This window comes from Nerophis lumbriciformis, linkage group LG26 (assembly GCF_033978685.3).
Source record: "Nerophis lumbriciformis linkage group LG26, RoL_Nlum_v2.1, whole genome shotgun sequence".
NCBI classification, from domain to species: Eukaryota; Metazoa; Chordata; class Actinopteri; order Syngnathiformes; family Syngnathidae; genus Nerophis; species Nerophis lumbriciformis.
Window position 1 is genome coordinate 37792501 of NC_084573.2, and position 25000 is coordinate 37817500.

Sequence of the window (25000 nt, forward strand, 5' to 3'; positions counted from 1 at the left end):
TCTTCAGTAATGCGGACGCTGTATCGATCCGTTGTAGTGAAGAAGGAGCTGAGCCGGAAGGCAAAGCTCTCAATTTACCGGACAAGATCACGGGTACAAGCGGCCGAAGTGAGTTTCCTCCGCCGGGTGGCGGGGCTCTCCTTTAGAGATAGGGTGAGAAGCTCTGTCATCCGGGGGTAACTCAAAGTAAAGCCGCTGCTCCTCCACATTGAGAGGAGCCAGATGAAGTGGTTCGGGCATCTGGTCAGGATGCCACCCGAACGCCTCCCTAGGGAGGTGTTTAGGGCACGTCCGACCGGTAGGAGGCCGCGGGGAAGACCCAGGACACGTTGGGAAGACTATGTCTCCCGGCTGGCCTGGGAACGCCTCGGGGTTCCACAGGAAGAGCTGGACGAAGTGGCTGGGAAGAGGGAAGTCTGGGCTTCCCTGCTTAGGTTGCTGCCCCCGCGACCCGACCTCGGATAAGCGGAAGAAGATGGATGGATGGATGGATGGTGTTTGACCACCCATCCAAATGATGAGAATCGGGTGTATCAAATCAAGCACTTGGGCATGGAGACTGTTTCTACAAACATCTGTGAAAGAATGGGCCGCTTTCAGTGATTTCCAGCGTGGAACTGTCATAGGATGCAACAAATCCAGTCGTGAAATTTCCTACACCTCTTAAATATACCAAAGTCAACTTTATGATAAGAAACGTGAAGAGTTTGGGAACAACAGCAACCAAGTGGTAGGCCACGTAAACTGACTGTGCAAAGACTTTCTGCACAGTCACTTCATGTGACCTTCCAATTAGCCCACGTACAGTACGCAGAGAGCTTCATGGAACGGGTTTCCACGGCCGAGCAGCCGCATCTAAGCCATGCATCGCCGAGTCCAATGCAAAGCGTGGGACGCAGTGGTGTAAAGGACATCACCACCGGACTCTAGAGCAGTGGAGACGCCTTCTCTGGACTGACGAATCACGCTTTTCCCATCTGGCAATCTGATGGACCAGTCTGGGTTTGGAGGTTGCCAGGAGAACGCTACATTTCGGACTGCATTGTGCCGAGTGTGAAATTTGGAGGAATTATGGTGTGGGGTTGTTTTTCAGGAGTTAGTTCCAGTGAATGTTCCAGGATACCAAAGCATTTTGGACAATTCCATGCTCCCAAATGTGTGGGAACAGTTTGGAGCGGGCCCCTTACTCTGTGCACAAACCAAGGTCCATAAAGACATGGATGACAGAGTCTGGTGTGGATGAACTTGACTGGCCTGCACAGAGTCCTGACCTGAACCCGATAGAACACCTTTGGGATGAATTAGAACAGAGACTGAGAGCCAGGCCTTCAGTGTGTGACCTCACCAATGCACTTTTGGAAGAATGGTGGAAAATTGCTATAAAACACACTCCGCAACCTTGTGGACAGCCTTCCCAGAAGAGTTGAAGCTGTGATAGCTGCAAAAGGTCATATTGAACCCTATGGGTTAGGAATGGGATGGCACTTCAGGTTCATATGTGAGTCAATTAACTTACTTTTGGCAATATAGTGTACCTACTTACCCTTTACAACCTTTTCAAATGAACCCAAAATGTCATTAATATGTACTTCCCACATAAACATTAGGCTTAAGTCTAGTTGATGAAAGAAATAAGTACTAATCAAATGTGTGCATCAAAAGGGACTGATGACAAATACTTGTGCTGGACATACAATGATGTCATGCATCATGAACACAATTAATAATAAATCTTTCTGAACTAAAGTGTCAATTGAAAATACAGCTTCACCCTTTTTAGTCATCATTTTCATGGACGCCCCTGCTTATTTCAGCAAGACAAAAGTCTGATGTTCACAATTTATTTCGATTTGAATGAGTAGTCTTCTTCTACTCGTTGTTTGAGACTGTCATTACCGCCACCAGTGGTGGAAAAAGGGTATTACCTCACTGACTACCGCTGAGACACCGATCGAGGGCAGGGCTATTCAACTACATCATGAAGAGGGGCCACAGTGTCAAGAGCCCAGAGCCCATCTGCTACAATAAATCTTTCTGAACTAAAGTGTCAATTGAAAATACAGCATTTTTAGTCATCATTTTTGCGCTGAATATCATGGACGCCCCTGCTTATTTCAGCAAGACAAAAGTCTTGATTTTCACAATTTATTTCGATTTAACGTAAAACATTGTAACACTAAACAACTTGTGTAATGCAACGGCGTAATGTAAAACATTGTAACACTAAACAATTTGTATAATGAAACGTCGTAATATAAAACATCGTAACACGAAACCTTGTGACGCAAAACATTATAACATAAAACATCGTAACGCAGGTCATATTCCTTAGAGACGACCTTTACTTCACTACAAAGTAAACACTGCACCGTCAATAAATGCATTATTCTTTCCAGCGTGTGCAGATAGTTAACAGCACTAAGAAACAGAAGCTCCAGAAGTTTTGTTGAGGATTGACATTCTTTCTTTTGAATTTTGTTCCTTTCCTCGGTTTTATTACTTTACACGTCTACAAAAACCCAAAAGCAGTGAAGTTGTCACGTTTGTGTAAATGGTAAATAAAAAGAGAATACGACAAATCCTTTTCAACTTATATTCAATTGAATAGACTGCAAAGACAAGATATTTAACGTTCAATCTGGAAAATTGTGTTATTCTTTTTTGCAGATATTAGCTCATTTGGAATTCGATGCCTGCGACATGTTTCAAAAAAAAGCTGGCACAAGTGGCAAAAAAGAGTGAGGAAGTTGAGGAATTCTCATCTTATTTGGAACATCCCACAGGTGAACAGGCTAATTGGGGAACAGGTGGGTGCCATGATTGGGTATAAAAGCAGCTTCCGTGAAATGCTCAGTCGTTCACAAACGAGGACGGGGGCGAGGGTCACCACTTTGTCAACAAATGCCTGAGCAAATTGTTTTAAGGACAACATTTCTCAAGCAGCTATTGCAAGGAATTTAGGGATTTCACCATCTACACAAAAGGTTCAGAGAATCTGGACAAATCACTGCACGTAAGCCATGATATTAACGGACCTTGGATCCCTCAGGCGGTACTGCATCAAAAAGCGACATCAGTGTGTAAAGGATATCACCGCATGGGGCTCAGGAACACTTCAGAAAACCACTGTCAGTAACTACAGTTGGTCGCTACATCTGTAAGTGCAAGTTAAAACTCTACTGTGCGAAGCCACAGCCATTTATCAACAACACCCGGAAACTCCGCCGGCTTCGCTGGGCCCGAGCTCATCTGAGATGGACTCATGCAAAGTGGAAAAAGTGTTCTGTGGTCTGACGAGTCCACATTTCAAATTGTTTTTGGAAACCGTGGACGTGGTGTCCTCCGGACCAAAGAGGAAAAGAACCATTCGGACTGTTCTAGGGTCAAAGTGTAAAAGGCAGCATGTGTGATGGTATGGGGGTGTATTAGTGGCCAAGACATGGGTAACTTACACATCTGTGAAGGCACCATTAATGCTGAAAGGTACATACAGCTTTTGTTGCCATCCAAGCGACGATATCATGGACGCCCCTGCTTATTTCAGCAAGACAAAAAGTCTGATTTTCGCAATTTATTTCGATATGAATGAGTAGTCTTCTTCTACTCGTTGTTGCTCCCCTGTGGGGGGGGCAGGAGTACTGCATACATGAGCAACCCTAGTTTTCATGGTTTCTTCAAGCCTACTTGAGGGCCAAATGAAAAGCTTTGTCGGGCCGGGTGTGGCCCGGGGGCCGCCACTTGGATAGAGCTTCTCTAGGGGGTGCTCGTGACCCAACAATGCGGCACATGGCAAGCACCAAAACCCAGTAACTTTCAGACTTCTTGTGGTTGGTGTTTTGTCACCGGACTAAGCCATGGCACAAATATTTATCTCTCTCTAGTTGGAATGAAATCCTTCCTGCAGTCTTTGCGAGAGGAAAAAAAAAGTATATTCCTCACATTTGTTCTGTGCGACGCAGACCGCAAAGGATGTTTTTTTTTCCTCCCGATCAAACGCCGAGCTCCCAGTGAGCGTGTCCTGATAACAAAGACGAGCGCTCAAAGGGTGCAAGAAGTCTTTCTGCGGTCTTGTTGCTATGCAACTGCGTCTCACCTGAAGATACTGGTAATGATAAAAATGGACCAAAGTTAACGTCTGCCTATAGGAACAGGCTGACACAGACGAGCTACTTGAAAGGACTAGAACCAGAACAAAAAAAATGCTTCATAGCAATGTGTGTGTATGAATAATTATTCTAAATTCATCATTCTTGTGCTGATTTGCTGCAATTTTCCTTAGTGTGTCGGTTTTCTACCTCCTTATGGATGTCTGTTCAGTGGCACAAGCTGTGTTGCAGTAAAACACACCGGTCACTCCCAAGTTCTTTTATATGACATATATGTTGAGTAAAAAGGACCACCAAGACAGAATTATACAATATTAAGGTTTTTTTTACTAAAGCTTTAAGAGACCAGTCCTTACAACGCAACAATAGCATCAGCAAGAAGAGGTCTGAAAGTAAAACAAAAGAAGTTAACTCTTATAGTGAGAAGGCAGTCTCCCCCTTACGGACAAGGATGCACCTGCCGATAAGAAGAGGGACCGCGTCCTTCATGGAACAGAACTGGCTCAAACCTCCCTTTTGAGGAGTGATTCATCATGTTTGTGCTGATTTGCTGCATTTTCCTTAATATGTCTGTTTTCTACCTCCTTATGGATGTCTGTTCAGTGGCACAAGCTGTGTTGTAGTCTTCCTCTCAGGGAATAAAACACACCGGTCACTCCCAAGTTCTTTTGGATGACATATATGTTGAGTAAAAAGGACCACCAAGACAGAATTATACAATATTAAGTTTTTTTTTACTAAAGCTTTAAGAGACCAGTCCTTACAACGCAACAATAGCATCAGCAAGAAGAGGTCTGAAAGTAAAACAAAAGAAGTTAACTCTTATAGTGAGAAGGCAGTCTCCCCCTTACGGAGAGGGATGCACCTGCCGATAAGAAGAGGGACTGCGTCCTTCATGGAACAGAACTGGCTCAAACCTCCCTTTTGAGGAGTGATTCGTCATGTTTGTGCTGATTTGCTGCATTTTCCTTAGTGTGTCAGTTTTCTACCTCCTTATGGATGTCTGTTCAGTGGCACAAGCTGTGTTGTAGTCTTCCTCTCAGGGAATAAAACACACCGGTCACTCCCAAGTTCTTTTGGATGACATATATGTTGAGTAAAAAGGACCACCAAGACAGAATGATACAATATTAAGGTTTTTTTTTACTAAAGCTTTAGGAGACCAACCCTTACAACGCAACAATAGCATCAGCAAGAAGAGGTCTAAAAGTAAAACAAAAGAAGTTAACTCTTATAGTGAGAAGGCAGTCTCCCCCTTACGGAGAGGGATGCACCTGCCGATAAGATGAGGGACCGTGTCCTTCACGGAACAGAACTGGCTCAAACCTCCCTTTTGAGGAGTGATTCATCATGTTTGTGCCGATTTGCTGCAATTTCCCAAGTGTGTCTGTTTTCCTCTTCCTTATGGATGTCTGTTCAGTGGCACAAGCTGTGTTGTAGTCTTCCTCTCAGGGAATAAAACACACCGGTCACTCCCAAGTTCTTTTGGATGACATATATGTTGAGTAAAAAGGACCACCAAGACAGAATTATACAATATTAAGGTTTTTTTTACTTAAGCTTTAGGAGACCAGCCCTTACAATGCAACAATAGCATCAGCAAGAGAGGTCTAAAAGTAAAACAAAATAAGTTAACTCTTATAGTAAGAAGGCAGTCTACCCCTTACAGAGAGGGATGCACCTGCCGATAAGAAGAGGGACCGTGTCCTTCACGGAACAGAACTGGCTCAAACCTCCCTTTTGAGGAGTAATTCATCATGTTTGTGCTGATTTGCTGCAATTTTCCTTAGTGTGTCTGTTTTCTACCTCCTTATGGATGTCTGTTCAGTGGCACAATCTGTGTTGCAGTCTTCCTCTCAGGGAATAAAACACACCGGTCACTCCCAAGTTCTTTTGGATGACATATATGTTGAGTAAGAAAGTCCACCGAGTCAGAATAGTCCTTGGCCAAGTTTTACTAAAGCTTTAGGAGACCAGCCATTACAACACAACAATAGCATCAGCAAGAAGAGGTCTAAAAGTAAAACAAAATAAGTTAACTCTTATAGTGAGAAGGCAGTCTCCCCCTTACGGAGAGGGATGCACCTGCCGATAAGAAGAGGGACCGTGTCCATCACGGAACAGAACTGGCTCAAACCTCCCTTTTGAGGAGTGATTCATCATGATTGTGCTGATTTGCTGCATTTTCCTTAGTGTGTCGGTTTTCTACCTCCTTATGGATGTCTGTTCAGTGGCACAAGCTGTGTTGCAGTAAAACACACCGGTCACTCCCAAGTTCTTTTGGATGACATATATGTTGAGTAAAAAGGACCACCAAGACAGAATGATACAATATTAAGGTTTTTTTTTTTTACTAAAGCTTTAGGAGACCAGCCCTTACAACACAACAATAGCATCAGCAAGAAGAGGTCTAAAAGTAAAACAAAATAAGTTAACTCTTATAGTCAGAAGAAATACCCCCCTTACGGACAAGGATGCACCTGCCGATAAGAAGAGGGACCGCATCCTTCACGGAACAGAACTGGCTCAAACCTCCCTTTTGAGGAGTGATTCATCATGTTTGTGCTGATTTGCTGCATTTTCCTTAGTGTGTCAGTTTTCTACCTCCTTATGGATGTCTGTTCAGTGGCACAAGCTGTGTTGCAGTCTTCCTCTCAGGGAATAAAACACACCGGTCACTCCCAAGTTCTTTTGGATGACATATATGTTGAGTAAAAAGGACCACCAAGACAGAATTATACAATATTAAGGTTTTTTTTTACTAAAGCTTTAGAAGACCAGCCCTTACAACGCAACAATAGCATCAGCAAGAGAGGTCTGAAAGTAAAACAAAAGAAGTTAACTCTTATAGTGAGAAGGCAGTCTCCCCCTTACGGAGAGGGATGCACCTGCCGATAAGAAGAGGGACCGCGTCCTCCATGAAACAGAACTGGCTCAAACCTCCCTTTTGAGGAGTGATTCATCATGTTTGTGCTGATTTGCTGCATTTTCCTTAGTGTGTCTGTTTTCTACCTCCTTATGGATGTCTGTTCAGTGGCACAATCTGTGTTGCAGTCTTCCTCTCAGGGAATAAAACACACCGGTCACTCCCAAGTTCTTTTGGATGACATATATGTTGAGTAAAAAGGACCACCAAGACAGAATGATACAATATTACGTTTTAACATTACAAAAAAAACAGGAAGCAAACCAAAGGGCTGCGTGCCGATCGCACGTGAAGCTAAGGTACCAACTTAGCACAGGAATCAAGAAATAACCCTACGTTGCATAGAGCAAACAACGAAGCCAGACAGAGTGTGGCGAGCAACGGGAATAAATAGCTCTCTGATTAGTGCTCGACAGCAGGTGAACGTGCCGGACACTAACCGGAGGCAGGTGAAACCAATCAGTACCCGTGGTGACCAAAACAAACCCAGGAGTGCACAAAACCGGAACTAAGGGAGTCCAAAAACTAACAGAACATGACTAAACAAAACATGATCCGGGCCACGGATCATGATATGTATGCACAATAAATCAACACAAAATCCATACTTTGGAGCAATGTTCACGGATTGTAGTATCTGGCTTGTTAGCTTCGCGTCGCAGGCGAGCGATGATGTATATATATATAAATATATTATTTTTTTCTAATATTTCCGCGATCGAGTGGCAGGGTCCCAAAGATCGACTGGTCATTGGCGACAGATGGGTTGGTGACCTTTGTGATTCTGTCTGTGAAATCTGCTATATAAATAAATGTAAATTACTTATTTTTCCTGTAGGCTTTAAATTTCTGGAGGAGCGAAAGTTTGACAGACATAGCAACAGTAACTAATGGGGGCGGGGCTAAGCGGAACAAATTTGACGAGACAAGCGCAGCAAAATGAAAAGCTGTCCCACTGTCAAACGACGCAGTGGCGAGACGTATATGCGACATTGCAAGTGATCTTGAGGAACAACTCGGAGACAAATGAAAAGAAAGTCGTTTTGCTTTACAAGTGGACGAAGCTACTGACAAGCAATAAAGACTGCCTGTTCATCGCATACGTCCGCTTTGTGAATGGCGATTTTTTTTTTTAAATTAAAAAAACTTAAAAAAAATTAAAAACATTATTTAAATTTTTTTTTTAATTTTTTTAAAAATTTAAAACATTTAAAAAAAACAAAAAACATTTTTACAAAAATTTAATTTTTTTTTAAAAAAAGTTAAAAAAATTAAATTAAAAAAATTAAAAAAATTTAAGCTAAAACATGATTTTCAAGGTAAAAAATGATTTTCAAGGTAAAAAAAATTTTTCAAGGTAAATTTTTTTTTTCAAGGTTAAAAATGATTTTCAAGGTAAAAAAATGATTTTCAAGGTAACATTTTTTTTTCAAGGTAAATTTTTTTTTTCAAGGTTAAAAATGATTTTCAAGGTAAAACAAAATTTTCAAAGTAAAATTTTTTTTTCAAGGTGAAATTTTTTTTTTCAAGGTAAAAAATGATTTTCAAGGTAAAAAAAAAATGTTCAAGATAAAAAAAATTTTCAAGGTTAAAAATGATTTTCAAGGTAAACAAATGATTTTCAAGGTAAAAATTTTTTTTCAAGGTAAATTTTTTTTTCAAGGTTAAAAATGATTTTCAAGGTAAACAAATGATTTTCAAGGTAAAAAAAAATTTTCAAGGTCAAATTTTTTTTTCAAGGTAAAAAAAGATTTTCAAAGTAAAAAATTATTTTCAAGGTAAAACAATTTTTTCAAAGTACATTTTTTTTTCAAGGTTAAAAAAGATTTTCAAGGTAAAAAAAAAGATTTTCAAGGTAAAAAAATTTTTCAAGGTAAAAAATGATTTTCAAGGTAAAAAATGATTTTCAAATTTTTTAAATTCTAAAAAAATGTTTTTAATTTTTTAAATTTGTTTTAACTTTTTTTTAATTTTTCTAATTTTTTTAAACAATTTAAAACAATTTAAAACAATTTAAAACAATTTAAAACAATTTAAAACAATTTTTAAAAATTTAAATTTTTTTAAACAATTTTGACAGGGTTAGGATTAGGGTTAGGGTAGGGTTAGGGTTAGGGTTAGGGTTAGGGTTAGTGTTAAGATTAGGGTTAGGGTTAGGGTTAGTGTTAAGATTAGGGTTAGGGTAAAACATTTTTTTTAAAGTTAAAAAAAGTTTAAAAAAAGTTTAAAAAAGTAAAAATGTTTTAAAAATATTTAAATATTTTTAAAAAATATTAAAAAAAATTTTAAAAAATTAAAAAAATTTAAAAAAATTTAAAAATTTAAAAAATTTAAAAAATTTACATTTTTTTAAAAAATTTAAAAAATTTAAAAAAAATTTTAAAATTTAAATTTTTTTTTATTTTTATTTAAAAAATTTTAAAAACATTTTTTTGAATTTAAAAAAATTTAAAAATGTATATATATTTTTTAATTTAATTTTTTTGTTTTATTTTAAAAATTGTAAAAATTGCAAAAATTTAAAAAATGTTTTAAAAATTAAAAAATGTTTAAAAAAAATTAAAAACAATTTAAAAAAATTAAAAAAAAAATTAAAAAATTAAAACATTTTTTAAAAATTAAAAAAATTTAAAAATGTTTTAAAAAAAGTTAAAACATGATTTTCAAGGTAAAAAATGATTTTCAAAGTAAAAAAAAAATTTCAAGGTAAAATTTTTTTTTCAAGGTTAAAAATGATTTTCAAGGTAAAAAATGATTTTCAAGGTAAAAAAATTTTTTCAAGGTACATTTTTTTTTCAAGGTTAAAAATGATTTTCAAGGTAAAAAAAAGATTTTCAAGGTAAAACATTTTTTCAAGGTAAAAAATGATTTTCAAATTTTGTAAATTCTAAAAAAATGTTTTTAAATTTTTTAATTTTTTTAATTTGTTTTAACTTTTTTTTAATTTTTTAAAACAATTTAAAACAATTTAAAACAATTTTAAACAATTTTAAAAAATTTAAATTTTTTTAAACAATTTTGACAGGGTTAGGATTAGGGTTAGGGTAGGGTTAGGGTTAGGGTTAGTGTTAAGATTAGGGTTAGGGTAAAAAAAAAATTTTAAAGTTAAAAAAAGTTTAAAAAAAGTTTAAAAAAGTAAAAATGTTTTAAAAATATTTAAATATTTAAAAAAATATTTAAATTAAAAAAAAAATAATTAAAAAAATAAATAAAAAAATAAAAAAAATGTAAAAATTTTAAAAATTTAAATTTTTTTAAAAAATTAAAAAAAAAAAAATAAAAAATAAAAAAAAAAAAAAAATTATTTAAAAATTTTTAATTTTTTTTTTTTAAATTTTAAAAAATTTAAAAATATATATATTTTTTATAATTTAATTTTTTTTTTAATTTTAAAAATTGTAAAAATTGTAAAAATTGTAAAAATTTTAAAAATTGTAAAAATTGTAAAAATTGTAAAAATTGTAAAAATTTTAAAAATTTTAAAAATTTTAAAAATGTTTTAAAAATTTAAAAATGTTTAAAAAAAATTAAAAACAATTTAAAAAAATTAAAAAATTTAAAACATTTTTAAAAAATTAAAAAAATTAAAAAATGTTTTAAAAAAAGTTAAAACATGATTTTCAAGGTAAAAAATGATTTTCAAGGCAAAAAAAAAATTTCAAGGTAAAATTTTTTTTTCAAGGTTAAAAATTATTTTCAAGGTAAACAAATTATTTTCAAGGTAAAAAATGATTTTCAAGGTAAACAAATGATTTTCAAGGTAAAAAAAATTTTTCAAGGTAAATTTTTCTTTTGAAGGTGAACATTTTTTTTCAAGGTAAAAAATGATTTTCAAGGTAAAAAATTTTTTTCAAGGTAAACATTTTTTTTCAAGGTAAAAAAAGATTTTTAAGGTAAACATTTTTTTTCAAGGTAACATTTTTTTTTCAAGGTAAAAAAAGATTTCCCCCTCCCACCTCCAAAGACATGCACCTGGGGATAGGCCCCTCCCACCACCAAAGACATGCACCTGGGGTTAGGCCCCTCCCACCTCCAAAGACATGCACCTGGGGATAGGCCCCTCCCACCTCCAAAGACATGCACCTGGGGATAGGTTGATTGGCAACACTAAATGGTCCCTAGTGTGTGAATGTTGTCTGTCTATCTGTGTTGGCCCTGCGACGAGGTGGCGACTTGTCCAGGGTGTACCCCGCCTTCCGCCTGAATGCAGCTGAGATAGGCTCCAGCACCCCCCGCGACCCCAAAAAGGACAAGCGGTAGAAAATGGATGGATGGATGGTCTTAAAGGCTGGTCCAACAAAGATGAAGGATGGATATAAAACAGCTTTTTTTTTTATGTCAAACACTGTTACTGTCATTTATATTAACATTTAAACTTTTTGTTGTTTTTTTCCATTTTTGCTTTTGTTTTGGTGTAATTTGCTCGTTTAATTTCATGTTTGGAATGTGATGCAGGGCCAAAAAAAACAAGCCGCAGGCTGCAGACAAGACATCCTCGTCCTAAAATGACTCATACGCCAAATAAATGGTCAGGACTGATTTAAATAGTTATGAATTTATTATGGGTCTACTGAAAATGTGCTGGGTCAAAAGTATACATACAGCAATGTTAATATTTGCTTACATTGTCCCATTTAAAGCACCAGTTCTATTGGCAGCAAAACAGGCCCACCACCATGCTTGACGGTAGGTATGGTGTTCCTGTGATTAAAGGCCTAATATTGTTGGGTATTGTGGCCAAACAGCTCAATTTTTGTTTCATCTGACACCACATGGACAAAGATAAGACCTTCTGGAGGAAAGTTCTGTGGTCAGATGAAACAAAAATGGGGCTGTTTGGCCACAATACCCAGCAATATGTTTGGAGGCCTTTAATCCCAGGAACACCATGCCTACCGTCAAGCATGGTGGTGGTAGTATTATGCTCTGGGCCTGTTTTGCTGCCAATGGAACTGGTGCTTTAAATGGGACAATGAAAAAGAAGGATTACCTCCAAATTCTTCAGGACAAGCTAAAACCATCATGACATGATGTTCTTTACAAGTCTATGTACACTTTTGATCGCGACTGTATGCCTGGCTGGTGGACACATGTCGCCATGGACCGAGAGACAGGTTTACTTTGGCATCACCCGAGATGGCGAGAACAAAAAACACACAAAAAAGACGGCAACTTTTCCTTAACCCTTCGTGAGGAATGCGATTGAATCTTCATCCGAGCCCCACTATGTGAGCGTGCCGTCGGTCGGCCTCCCAGCGAGAGTGGAAACTCAAGACAGCCATGACATGATGTTCTTTACAAGTCTATGTACACTTTTGATCGCGACTGTATGCCTGGCTAGTGGACACATGTCGCCATGGACCGAGAGACAGGTTTACTTTGGCATCACCCGAGATGGCGAGAACAAAAAACACACAAAAAAGACGGCTACTTTTCCTTAACCCTTCGTGAGGAATGCGATTGAATCTTCATCCGAGCCCCACTATGTGAGCGTGCCGTCGGTCGGCCTCCCAGCGAGAGTGGAAACTCAAGACAGCCATGACATGATGTTCTTTACAAGTGTATGTACACTTTTGATCGCGACTGTATACTTGGCTAGTGGACACATGTCGCCATGGACCGAGAGACAGGTTTACTTTGGCATCACCCGAGATGGCGAGAACAAAAAACATACAAAAAAGACGGCTACTTTTCCTTAACCCTTCGTGAGGAATGCGATTGAATCTTCATCCGAGCCCCACTATGTGAGCGTGCCGTCGGTCGGCCTCCCAGCGAGAGTGGAAACTCAAGACAGCCATGACATGATGTTCTTTACAAGTCTATGTACACTTTTGATCGCGACTGTATACTTGGCTAGTGGACACATGTCGCCATGGACCGAGAAACAGGTTTACTTTGGCATCACCCGAGATGGCGAGAACAAAAAACATACAAAAAAGACGGCTACTTTTCCTTAACCCTTCGTGAGGAATGCTGTCATGTCTGTGTAATCATGTTTTGTTTTAAGTCATGTTTTGTTTAGTTTCTGTCTTTTCACTCCCTTGTCTTGTTTGCATGATTACCCATTAGTTTCACCTGTTCCACGTTTGGACTCATTGTGCACTCTTGTTTGTCACCATAGCAACCCATTATTTTTCACCCGTCACGTCACGCACCTGTTTCACGTTTTGAGTCACGCACCTGTTTTCGTTAATCATGTCTGTGTTATTTAAGCTTTTCATTTTCTGTTGTTCGTCCTGGAGTCATAGCCTTTCTCACCCTGCTATCCTCGCGTTTTCAAGCCCTGTTCACGGTCCCATGCCACAGTAAGTGTTTTGTTATTTTGTGTTCAGTTTCTGCCTTTGTGCAAGCTTTGTTTTCATTCGCCAAGTTTTTTTACCTCCGCCAAAGTGCGCGCTTTTCGTTTATTCTTTGTTTGATAAATAAATCATGTACCCACCTTCAAGCCATGTCCGATCCAAATTCTCTTGCATCTTGGGAAAACAAAAACTCCATAGTCCAAGTCATGACATTAATCTGTCCTTAAGGGAGGGGCTCTGTCATGTCTGTGTAATTAATGTCATGACTTGGACTATGGAGTTTTTGTTTTCCCAAGATGCAAGAGAATTTGGATCGGACATGGCTTGAAGGTGGGTACATGAGGAATGCGATTGAATCTGTCCTTAAGGGAGGGGCTCTGTCATGTCTGTGTAATTAATGTCATGACTTGGACTATGGAGTTTTTGTTTTCCCAAGATGCAAGAGGATTTGGATCGGACATGGCTTGAAGGTGGGTACATGATTTATTTATCAAACAAAGAATAAACGAAAAGCGCGCACTTTGGCGGAGGTAAAAAAACTTGGCGAATGAAAACAAAGCTTGCACAAAGGCAGAAACTGAATACAAAATAACAAAACACTTACTGTGGCATGGGACCGTGAACAGGGCTTGGAAACGCGAGGATAGCAGGGTGAGAAAGGCTATGACTCCAGGACGAACAACAGAAAATGAAAAGCTTAAATAACACAGACATGATTAACGAAAACAGGTGCGTGACTCAAAACGTGAAACAGGTGCGTGACGTGACAGGTGAAAACTAATGGGTTGCTATGGTGACAAACAAGAGTGCACAATAAGTCCAAACGTGGAACAGGTGAAACTAATGGGTAATCATGCAAACAAGACAAGGGAGAGAAAAGCCAGAAACTAAACAAAACATGACTTAAAACAAAACATGATTACACAGACATGACAAATGCGATTGAATCTTCATCCGAGCCCCACTATGTGAGCGTGCCGTCGGTCGGCCTCCCAGCGAGAGTGGAAACTCAAGACAGCCATGACTTTATGTTCTTTACAAGTCTATGTACACTTTTGACCATGACTGTATATATGTTAGGGCTGAAACGACGCGTCAACGTAGTCGACGTCATCGGTTACGTAAATACGTCGAGGACGTTTTTGTTCGTCGACGCGTCGCATATTTACGTCACACTACCGTCATGGCGGAGCGCAAAGCAGACGATGCGAGCGGTGCGAGCGAGGGGAAAAAAGCATGCCAAAAGTCGTCAAAAGTGTGGGAGTATTTCAATAAACGGCCTAAGAAGAAAGGCTACTTTTACTCCGCTACTTTTATCTACGCTTTGTTTGTTTTGGTCTGTCAGACAGACCTTCAAAGTGCCTGCCTTACTGGTGACGTTTCACTTCGTTCCACCAATCAGATGCAGTCACTGGTGACGTTGGACCAATCAAACAGAGCCAGGGGTCACATGACCTGACTGGCTCCGAGCTAACTTCGGGTGTTACCATTTAGTGGTCAATTGTACGGAATATGTACTGTACTGTGCAATCTACTAATAAAAGTTCCAATCAATCAATCAAAAGTGTGAAGGAAAAAAGGCCCTTTTTTATTTCAACCGTAAAGACTGACTGCACAGTTCCTGTCTTCACAATAAAAGTCCCGCTCCATCGCGCCTGCGCTTTCAAAATAAGAGTCTCCGAAAGCCAGCGCAAACAAGCTAGCAAGCTACGGAGTTTGCCGCCAATGTATTTCTTGTAAAGTGTATAAAAACGAATATGGAAGGTGGACAAATAAGATGCCAAAAACCAACCACTTTCATGTGGTATTAGACAGAAAGGAGGAACTTTTTTTCTCCTCCATTTGAAAACGTGGACGTTACCAGCACTGCTTCCTGATTCCAATCAATGCAAGTCATCAGAATCAGGTAATACACCAACTTATATTCTTGTCTTCATGAAAGAAAGGAATCTATATGTTAAACATGCATGTATAATTATTAAAACACCTTTAACATGTAAACAAAAACGGCAAAATAAATAAATATAAATTATATACTGTATATATCAATGTATGTATATATATATATATATATATATATATATATATATATATATGTGTGTGTGTGTGTGTGTGTGTGTGTGTGTGTGTGTGTGTGTATATATATATATATACACATATATATATATATATATATATTTCACAACATACTTTTTACTTTTACTTAAGTAAATATTTGGGTGACTACTCCTTACTTTTACTTGAGTAATAAATCTCTAAAGTAACAATACTCTTACTTGAGTACAATTTCTGGCTACTCTACCCACCTCTGCTAATAATGTTGTTGTATGCACACTGTGTCGAGCGGAAATGGCCTATCATAGCAGCACAACGGCAGCGTTCTTGCCATCACCATCAACTAGTCAATCGTCCGCGTGAGTATACGTTGTCATCATTACACAAAAACATGAATGTGTCATTTGTATCTGCGTTGTAAATTCATAAACTAAAGCACCGTTTCGCTCTGAGAGGAGCGTTTGGCGTGCCTGTTCAGTGTTTACAAAGACGCGCTCCTCTTTAACGCTAACGTTAATTAGTTGTGCAAATACCTTTTACAACATTAACAATTACGTATACTATGTACAAACGAACAATTAACTTTCACTTTAATCATACTATCATTGTTGTGTTATTAAGCAAAATAAGCAAAAGTTTTACTTTTGTTGAAATGTTTACACTGTTGTTACAGAATATTTCGTTTTGCACTTTTTTGTATTGGATGTTTATCTTTATTTTTGCACATTTTAGCAAATAAGCAATACTTTTACTTTTGTTGAAATGTTTACACTGTTGTTACAGAATATTTCCGTTTTGCACTTTTTTGAATTGGATGTTTATCTTTATTTTTGCACATTTTAAAGCAAAATAAGCAATACTTTTACTTTTGAAATGCTTATACTATTGCAGAATATTAAGATTTGCACTGGATGTTTACTTTTATATTTGCACATTAAAAGCAAATAAGCTACTTTTAATTTTGTTAAATGTTTACATTGTTACAGAATATTTTGTCATGTTGTTGTCAATGTTGACTGAGTGGCCATACTTTTTTTTTTGTAAATAAAAGCCATGCCTTTTGAAAAAACTGGCCTACATTTATTTTTTCATCTTCATTTTAAATAAAAAAAAAAATCGGTAAAAGGAAAAATAATCTATAGATTAATCGAAAAAATAATCTATAGATTAACCGATTAATCGAAAAAAATAATCTATAGATTAATCGATAGAAAAATAATCGTTAGCTGCAGCCTTAATATATGTATATATATATATTTATATATATATATATATATATATATATAAATACATAATACCAATAATAATGAAACAAATAAATGCCCTGACAAAACGTTTTCATCTAATCTCAAAGGAGAAAAGGAAACATCAAGTGATGCGGCATTCATTCTGTTTCGGTTTCCGCTCTTCATTAGCATTTTTTATCATTCAAATAGAAAATAAAGTGAAGGCACACATGCGGACGAAAGTAAATGAGACAATCACTAACCCCCGCATTACAACTTCACTCCACAATAAAGCTGCCTACTGCGTCTAAGAGGGAGTCGACGGAACCAAGTGCCGAGTCTTTCATGGCGTTGAGTGCCAGCTGCCTTGCAAGGCTCATAGCCTTCAATCACACGTTCACTCGCACTCTTTCACATAAAAGCACAGTGGAAAAAAAAAAAAAATAGCCTTGATTTCTTTTCTGAGGGCTGCTGAATGGGCTGTGAAGAGCCGTGGATGTCTTAAGTGGTCACTCGCAGCCACGCCATTGTTGCAGAATGAGAGGGACTAAGACGCATGCTTCATTTGACGTGATACTGTTTGGGGAAATGATCAAAAAAGGGAGCTATGAAATTGCTGTGCATCATCCACCACGCTGCTTCGCCTTTGTAAGACGCACAAAGTCAATCAGGGCCTACATCAGGATTCTGCACAAAGGTCTTTTTTTTTTTAATGGATCACCAGATGTGACTATTTCCTGCATTTAAAAGAGAACTGCTTTTGTGGGGAATTTCCTTCACGATCACAATAAAACACATGACGACGGATGTTGTTGTTTTTTTAAATGCATTCTAAATATAAATACATGCAATCAAAAGTTATATTCTGCCAAAAAAGCCCTTAAAAACATCTAAACACCTCCATTAAAGTTTTATATACATGATGTAAGTACATATGTCATGTAGTAACATTCATAATAACATGTAATATATACATGATGTAAGTATATATGTAGTATCTAGTAACATTCATAATAACATGTAATATATACATGATGTAAGTATATATGTCATGTAGTAACATTCATAATAACATGTAATATATACATGATGTAAGTATGTATGTCATGTAGTAACATTCATAATAACATGCAATATATACATGATGTAAGTATATATGTCATGTAGTAACATTCATAATAACATGTAATATATACATGATGTAAGTATATATGTCATGTAGTAACATTCACAATAACATGTAATATATACATGATGTAAGTATATATGTCATGTAGTAACATTCAAAATAACATGTAATATATACATATGTAGTATCTAGTAACATTCATAATAACATGTAATATATACATGATGTAAGTATATATGTAATGTAGTAACATTCATAATAACATGTAATATATACATGATGTAAGTATATATGTCATGTAGTAACATTCATAATAACATGTAATATATACATGACGTAAGTAAATATGTCATGTAGTAACATTCATAATCACATGTAATATATACATGATGTAAGTATATATGTCATGTAGTAACATTCATAATAACATGTAATATATACATGATGTAAGTATATATGTCATGTAGTAACATTCATAATAACATGTAATATATACATGATGTAAGTATAAATGTAGTATCTAGTAACATTCATAATCACATGTAATATATACATGATGTAAGTATATATGTCATGTAATAACATTCATAATAACATGTAATATATACATATGTAGTATCTAGTAACATTCATAATAACATGTAATATATACATGATGTAAGTATATATGTCATGTAGTAACATTCATATAACATGTAATATATACATGATGTAAGTATATATGTCATGTAGTAACATTCATAATCACATGTAATATATACATGATGTAAGTATATATGTAGTATCTAGTAACATTCATAATAACATGTAATATATACATGAGGTAAGTATATATGTCATGTAGTAACATTCAAAATAACATGTAATATATACATGATGTAAGTATATATGTCGTATCTAGTAACATTCATAATAACATGTAATATATACATGATGTAAGTATATATGTCATGTAGTAACATTCATAATAACATGTACTATATACATGATGTAAGTATATATGTCGTATCTAGTAACATTCATAATAACATGTACTATATAAATGATGTAAGTATATATGTCATGAAGTAACATTCATAATAACATGTCATATATACATGATGTAAGTATATATGAAGTATCTAGTAACATTCATAATAACATGTACTATATAAATGATGTAAGTATATATGTCATGTAGTAACATTCATAATAACATGTAAGTATAAATGTAGTATCTAGTAACATTCATAACATGTAATATATACATGATGTAAGTATACATGTAGTATCTAGTAACATTCATAATAACATGTAATATATACATGATGTAAGGTAGACATCTGTTCAGTATTTTAACATAAAAGTGTTTGATTGTGAGGCCTTAAAAGCCACAAAATGCAACGGGTCCATCAGACCCACAAAGTAACAACAATATGAACATTAACACAAGGGTTAACCACAGTGGTCACCTCAAAGGTGCTACGCTCAGTGATCGGGTCAACTTGCAAAATACCAACTGACGGTACCACTGGATTGGCAGACCGGGGGTGGTGGTTCCTCTCTTTAAGAAGGTGAACCGGAGGGTGTGTTCTAACTATCGTGGGATCACACTCCTCAGCCTTCCCGGTAAGGTCTATTCAGGTGTACTGGAGAGGAGGCTACGCCGGATAGTCCAACCTCGGATTCAGGAGGAACAGTGTGGTTTTCGTCCTGGTCGTGGAACTGTGGACCAGCTCTATACTCTCGGCAGGGTCCTTGAGGGTGCATGGGAGTTTGCCCAACCAGTCTACATGTGCTTTGTGGACTTGGAGAAGGCATTCGACCGTGTCCCTCGGGAAGTCCTGTGGGGAGTGCTCAGAGAGTACGGGGTATCGGACTGTCTGATTGTGGCGGTCCGCTCCCTGTATGATCAGTGCCAGAGCTTGGTCCGCATTGCCGGCAGTAAGTCGGACACGTTTCCAGTGAGGGTTGGACTCCGCCAAGGCTGCCCTTTGTCACCCATTCTGTTCATAACTTTTATGGACAGAATTTCTAGGCGCAGTCAAGGCGTTGAGGGGATCTGGTTTGGTGGCTGCAGGATTAGGTCTCTGCTTTTTGCAGATGATGTGGTCCTGATGGCTTCATCTGGCCAGGATCTTCAGCTCTCACTGGATCGGTTCGCAGCTGAGTGTGAAGCGACTGGGATGAGAATCAGCACCTCCAAGTCCGAGTCCATGGTTCCCGCCCGGAAAAGGGTGGAGTGCCATCTCCGGGTTGGGGAGGAGATCTTGCCCCAAGTGGAGGAGTTCAAGTACCTCGGAGTCTTGTTCACGAGTGAGGGAGGAGTGGATGGTGAGATCTACAGGTGGATCGGTGCGGCGTCTTCAGTAATGCGGACGCTGTATCGATCCGTTGTGGTGAAGAAGGAGCTGAGCCGGAAGGCAAAGCTCTCGATTTACCGGTCGATCTACGTTCCCATCCTCACCTATGGTCATGAGCTTTGGGTTATGACCGAAAGGACAAGATCACGGGTACAAGCGGCCCAAATGAGTTTCCTCCGCCGGGTGGCGGGGCTCTCCCTTAACGGAGGGCTCTCCCTTAAAGATAGGGTGAGAAGCTCTGCCATCCGGTGGGAGCTCAAAGTAAAGCCGCTGCTCCTCCACATGGAGAGGAGCCAGATGAGGTGGTTCGGGCATCTGGTCAGGATGCCACCCGAACGCCTCCCTAGGGAGGTGTTTAGGGCACGTCCGACCGGTAGGAGGCCGCGGGGAAGACCCAGGACACGTTGGGAAGACTATGTCTCCCGGCTGGCCTGGGAACGCCTCAGGGTCCCACAGGAAGAGCTGGACGAAGTGGCTGGGGAGAGGGAAGTCTGGGCTTCCCTGCTTAGGCTGCTGCCCCCGCGACCCGACCTCGGATAAGCGGAAGAAGATGGATGGATGGATGGAATGGAACTGTTTGGGGCCAACGTTTTTCTCCAAATCTAAACAATGGAATTGATCAACTGGCCTCTCAACAAAATTGCCAAGATCTCGGGTTCGGGGGAACCTGCCTGTCCTGTTGGATTGGTTGTTGCCGGGTAATGACGGACTCTTGGGAGAAGGGGAGTGCCAGGTGCCTGGCGACCCTTTCAGTCCAGGACGTTGAAGTTATCTACCTATCTGGAACCATGAAGTTATCTACCTATCTGGAACCATGAAGTTATCTACCTATCTGGAACCATGAAGTTATCTACCTATCTGGAACCATGAAGTTATCTACCTATCTGGAACCATGAAGTTATCTACCTATCTGGAACCATGAAGTTATCTACCTATCTGGAACCATGAAGTTATCTACCTATCTGGAACCATGAAGTCATCTGCCTATCTGGAACCATGAAGTTATCTACCTATCTGGAACCATGAAGTTATCTACCTATCTGGAACCATGAAGTTATCTACCTATCTGGAACCATGAAGTTATCTACCTATCTGGAACCATGAAGTTATCTACCTATCTGGAACAATGAAGTTATCTACCTATCTGGAACCATGAAGTTATCTACCTATCTGGAACCATGAAGTTATCTACCTATCTGGAACCATGAAGTTATCTACCTTTCTGGAACCATGAAGTTATCTACCTATCTGGAACCATGAAGTTATCTACCTATCTGGAACCATGAAGTTATCTACCTATCTGGAACCATGAAGTTATCTACCTATCTGGAACCATAAAGTTATCTACCTATCTGGAACCATGAAGTTATCTACCTATCTGGAACCATGAAGTTATTTGCCTATAAGGGAACCATGAAGTTATCTACCTATCTGGAACCATGAAGTTATCTGCCTACCTGGAACCATGAAGTTATCTACCTAACTGGAACCATGAAGTTATCTACCTATCTGGAACCATGAAGTTATCTACCTATCTGGAACCATGAAGTTGTCTACCTATCTGGAACCATGAAGTTATCTACCTATCTGGAACCATGAAGTTATCTACCTATCTGGAACCATGAAGTTATCTACCTATCTGGAACCATGAAGTTATCTACCTATCTGGAACCATGAAGTTATCTACCTATCTGGAAACATGAAGTTATTTACCTATCTGGAACCATGAAGTTATCTACCTATCTGGAACCATGAAGTTATCTACCTATCTGGAACCATGAAGTTATCTACCTATCTGGAACTTTACCATGGACGCCCCTGCTTATTTCAGCAAGACAATGCCAAGCCATGTGTTAAATCAACGTGGCTTCATAGTAAAAGAGTGCGGGTACTAGACTGGCCTGCCTGTAGTCCAGACCTGTCTCCCATTGAAGCCTAAAATAGCACAACGGAGACCCCCGGGACTGTTGAACAACTTAAGCTGTACATCAAGCAAGAATGGGAAAGAATTCCACCTGAGAAGCTTCAAAAATGTGTCTCATTAGTTCCCAACTGTTTACTGAGTGTTGTTAAAAGGAAAGGCCATGTAACACAGTGGTGAACATGCCCTTTCCCAACTACTTTGGCACGTGTTGCAGCCATGAAATTCTAAGTTAATTATTATTATTATTATTATTATAAGTTTATTATTATTTGCAAAAAAAAACAACAAGTTTATGAGTTTGAACATCAAATATGTTGTCTTTGTAGCATATTCAACTGAATATGGGTTGAAAAGGATTTGCAAATCATTGTATTCCGTTTATATTTACATCCAACACAATTTCCCAACTCATATGGAAACGGGGTTTGTACATGCACACAATAGTCTGCATCCTTTTGTGTGCGGTCCACACAACACAACACAACAACACAACAACATAATACACTACAACTGCAGCCAAGGCATGCCAAAGAAAAGTGAAGCCATCAATCCTCAAGCAAGCTGGACTGAGTTGAAAGGACAAACGCTTGCAGGACACAGAATGAAAAGTTGCAAGCATCAAAGTCTTCATGGATGAGAGTGTTAATACAACGTGTGCATCCATGAAGGTGGATGACAACAGGAAGCAGGGCTGGACAACTCACCTCTGATTATATAAACCTGTCCACCAATGAAGTGTTTGAGGCAACAGAACAGGCCGTCTGACAACAAGGGTTGGGCAGCAGTAAGAAAAACAGCGGACCAAGACGTCAAATAGGAGCTTGTGATGCAGGCGGAGATGCAAGGGAAGGAAAAAGAGGGTCAAGAGGCCAGGAACATGACACAGGGAGGCCCTCAATGTTCCAACTTGATGCCTTCAAACGTAAAGAAACTCAGAGGGGGGGAGGAGGAGCAGGGAACTTGGGGACAATCAGGGGCCAAACAATGTGGAGAATATTAGATTTGCACATTCTTAGTGTCTATTTGTCTTCCATAGTTCATGAATTCATGTGCAAAAAAAATAATAAAAAGATACAACTTTGTATTTAGTGAGCAGATCTCCACTCTATTTGTGTAAGATGGTGAAGTGATATTGAAGTGGAAAATAAACATCCACATAGATAAGATGCACATAATATATTCTGTGTATGTACAGTACAGTACAGTACAGCACAGTACAGTTTGGACACGCCTTCTTATTCTTTATGTTCATGACTATTGACATTGTAGATTGTCATGAATGAACACATGTGGAGTTATGTTATGTATGTTATGTATGTATGTATGTTACATGTGGAGTTATGTTATGTATGTTATGTATGTATGTATGTTACATGTGGAGTTATGTTATGTATGTTATGTATGTATGTATGTTACATGTGGAGTTATGTTATGTATGTTATGCAAATGACCCACCGTGGAAAAAGAAGTTGACGAAGATTGGGATGAAGATTTTGAGGAAGAGTTGGATGATGGTTTCGACGAAGAATGGGGAGAAGAGGAAGAAGAAGAAGAAGAAGAAGAAGAAAGAGAAGAAGAAGACGAAATAGAAGAAGAAGAAGACAGAGAAGAAGAAGAGGAAGGACAAGAAGAAGAAGAAGAAGAAGAAGAAGAAGGACAAGAAGAAGAAGAAGAAAGAGAAGAAGAAGACAAAATAGAAGAAGAAGAAGAAGACAGAGAAGAAGAAGAAGAAGAAGAAGAAGAAGAAGAAGAAGAAGAAGAAGAAGAAGAAGAAGAAGAAGAAGAAGAAAGAGAAGAAGAAGGACAAGAAAAAGAAGAAGGACAAGAAGAAGAAGGACAACAAGAAGAAGAAGGACAAGAAGAAGAAGAAGGACAAGAAGAAGAGGAAGGACAACAAGAAGAAGAAGGACAAGAAGAAGAAGAAGGACAAGAAGGACAAGAAGAAGAAGAAGAAGAAGAAGAAGGACAAGAGAAGAAGAAGGAGGACAAGAAGAAGAAGAAGGAGAAGAAGAAGAAAAAGAAGAAGAAAGAGAAGAAGAAGACAAAATAGAAGAAGAAGAAGACAGAGAAGAAGAAGAAGAAGAAGAAAAAAGAGAAGAAGAAGAAGGACAAGAAGAAGGACAAGAAGAAGAAGAAGGACAAGAAGAAGGACAAGAAGAAGAAGAAGGACAAGAAGAAGAAAGACAATAAGAAGAAGAAGGACAAGAAGAAGAAGAAGGACAAGAAGAAGAAGAAGGACAAGAAGACAAAGGACAAGGACAAGAAGAAGAAGAAGAAGGACAAGAAGAAGAAGAAGAAGAAGAAGAAGAAAGACAAGAAGAAGAAGAAGAAGAAAGACAAGAAGAAGAAGAATGACAAGAAGAAGAAAAAGGACAAGAAGAAGAAGAAGGACAAGAAGAAGAAAGACAAGAAGAAGAAGAATGACAAGAAGAAGAAGAATGACAAGAAGAAGAAGAAGGACAAGAAGAAGAAGAAGGACAAGAAGAAGAAGAAGAAGAAGAAGAAGGACAAGAAGAAGAAGAAGGACAAGAAGAAGAAAGACAATAAGAAGAAGAAGGACAAGAAGAAGAAGGACACGGACAAGAAGAAGAAGAAGAAGGACAAGAAGAAGAAAGACAAGAAGAAGAAGAATGACAAGAAGAAGGACAAGAAGAAGAAGAAGGACAAGAAGAAGAAGAAGGACAAAAAGACGAAGGACAAGGACAAGAAGAAGAAGAAGAAGGACAAGAAGAAGAAGAAGAAGAAGAAGAATGACAAGAAGAAGAAGAAAGACAAGAAGAAGAAGAATGACAAGAAGAAGAAGAAGGACAAGAAGAAGAAGAAGGACAAGAAGAAGAAAGACAAAATGAAGAAGAATGACAAGAAGAAGAAGAAGGACAAGAAGAAGAAGAAGGACAAGAAGAAGGACAAGAAGAAGAAGAACAAGAAGAAGAACAAGACCAAGAAGAAGAACAACAAGAAGAAGAACAACAATAAGAAAAAGAAGAAATCAA

General features: G+C 38.0%; 1 protein-coding gene across 1 annotated transcript in view; it reads right to left on the minus strand.

Moving 5' to 3' along the window:
- The window catches only part of syt14a (synaptotagmin XIVa), a 115377-nt gene that overhangs the window by 2770 nt on the left and 87607 nt on the right, over positions 1–25000 (minus strand). Inside the window, exon 8 of the mRNA XM_061986941.2 lies at positions 22712–22768. Coding sequence (XP_061842925.1) covers positions 22712–22768 — 57 coding nt within the window. The remainder of the gene's footprint in view (positions 1–22711; positions 22769–25000) is intronic.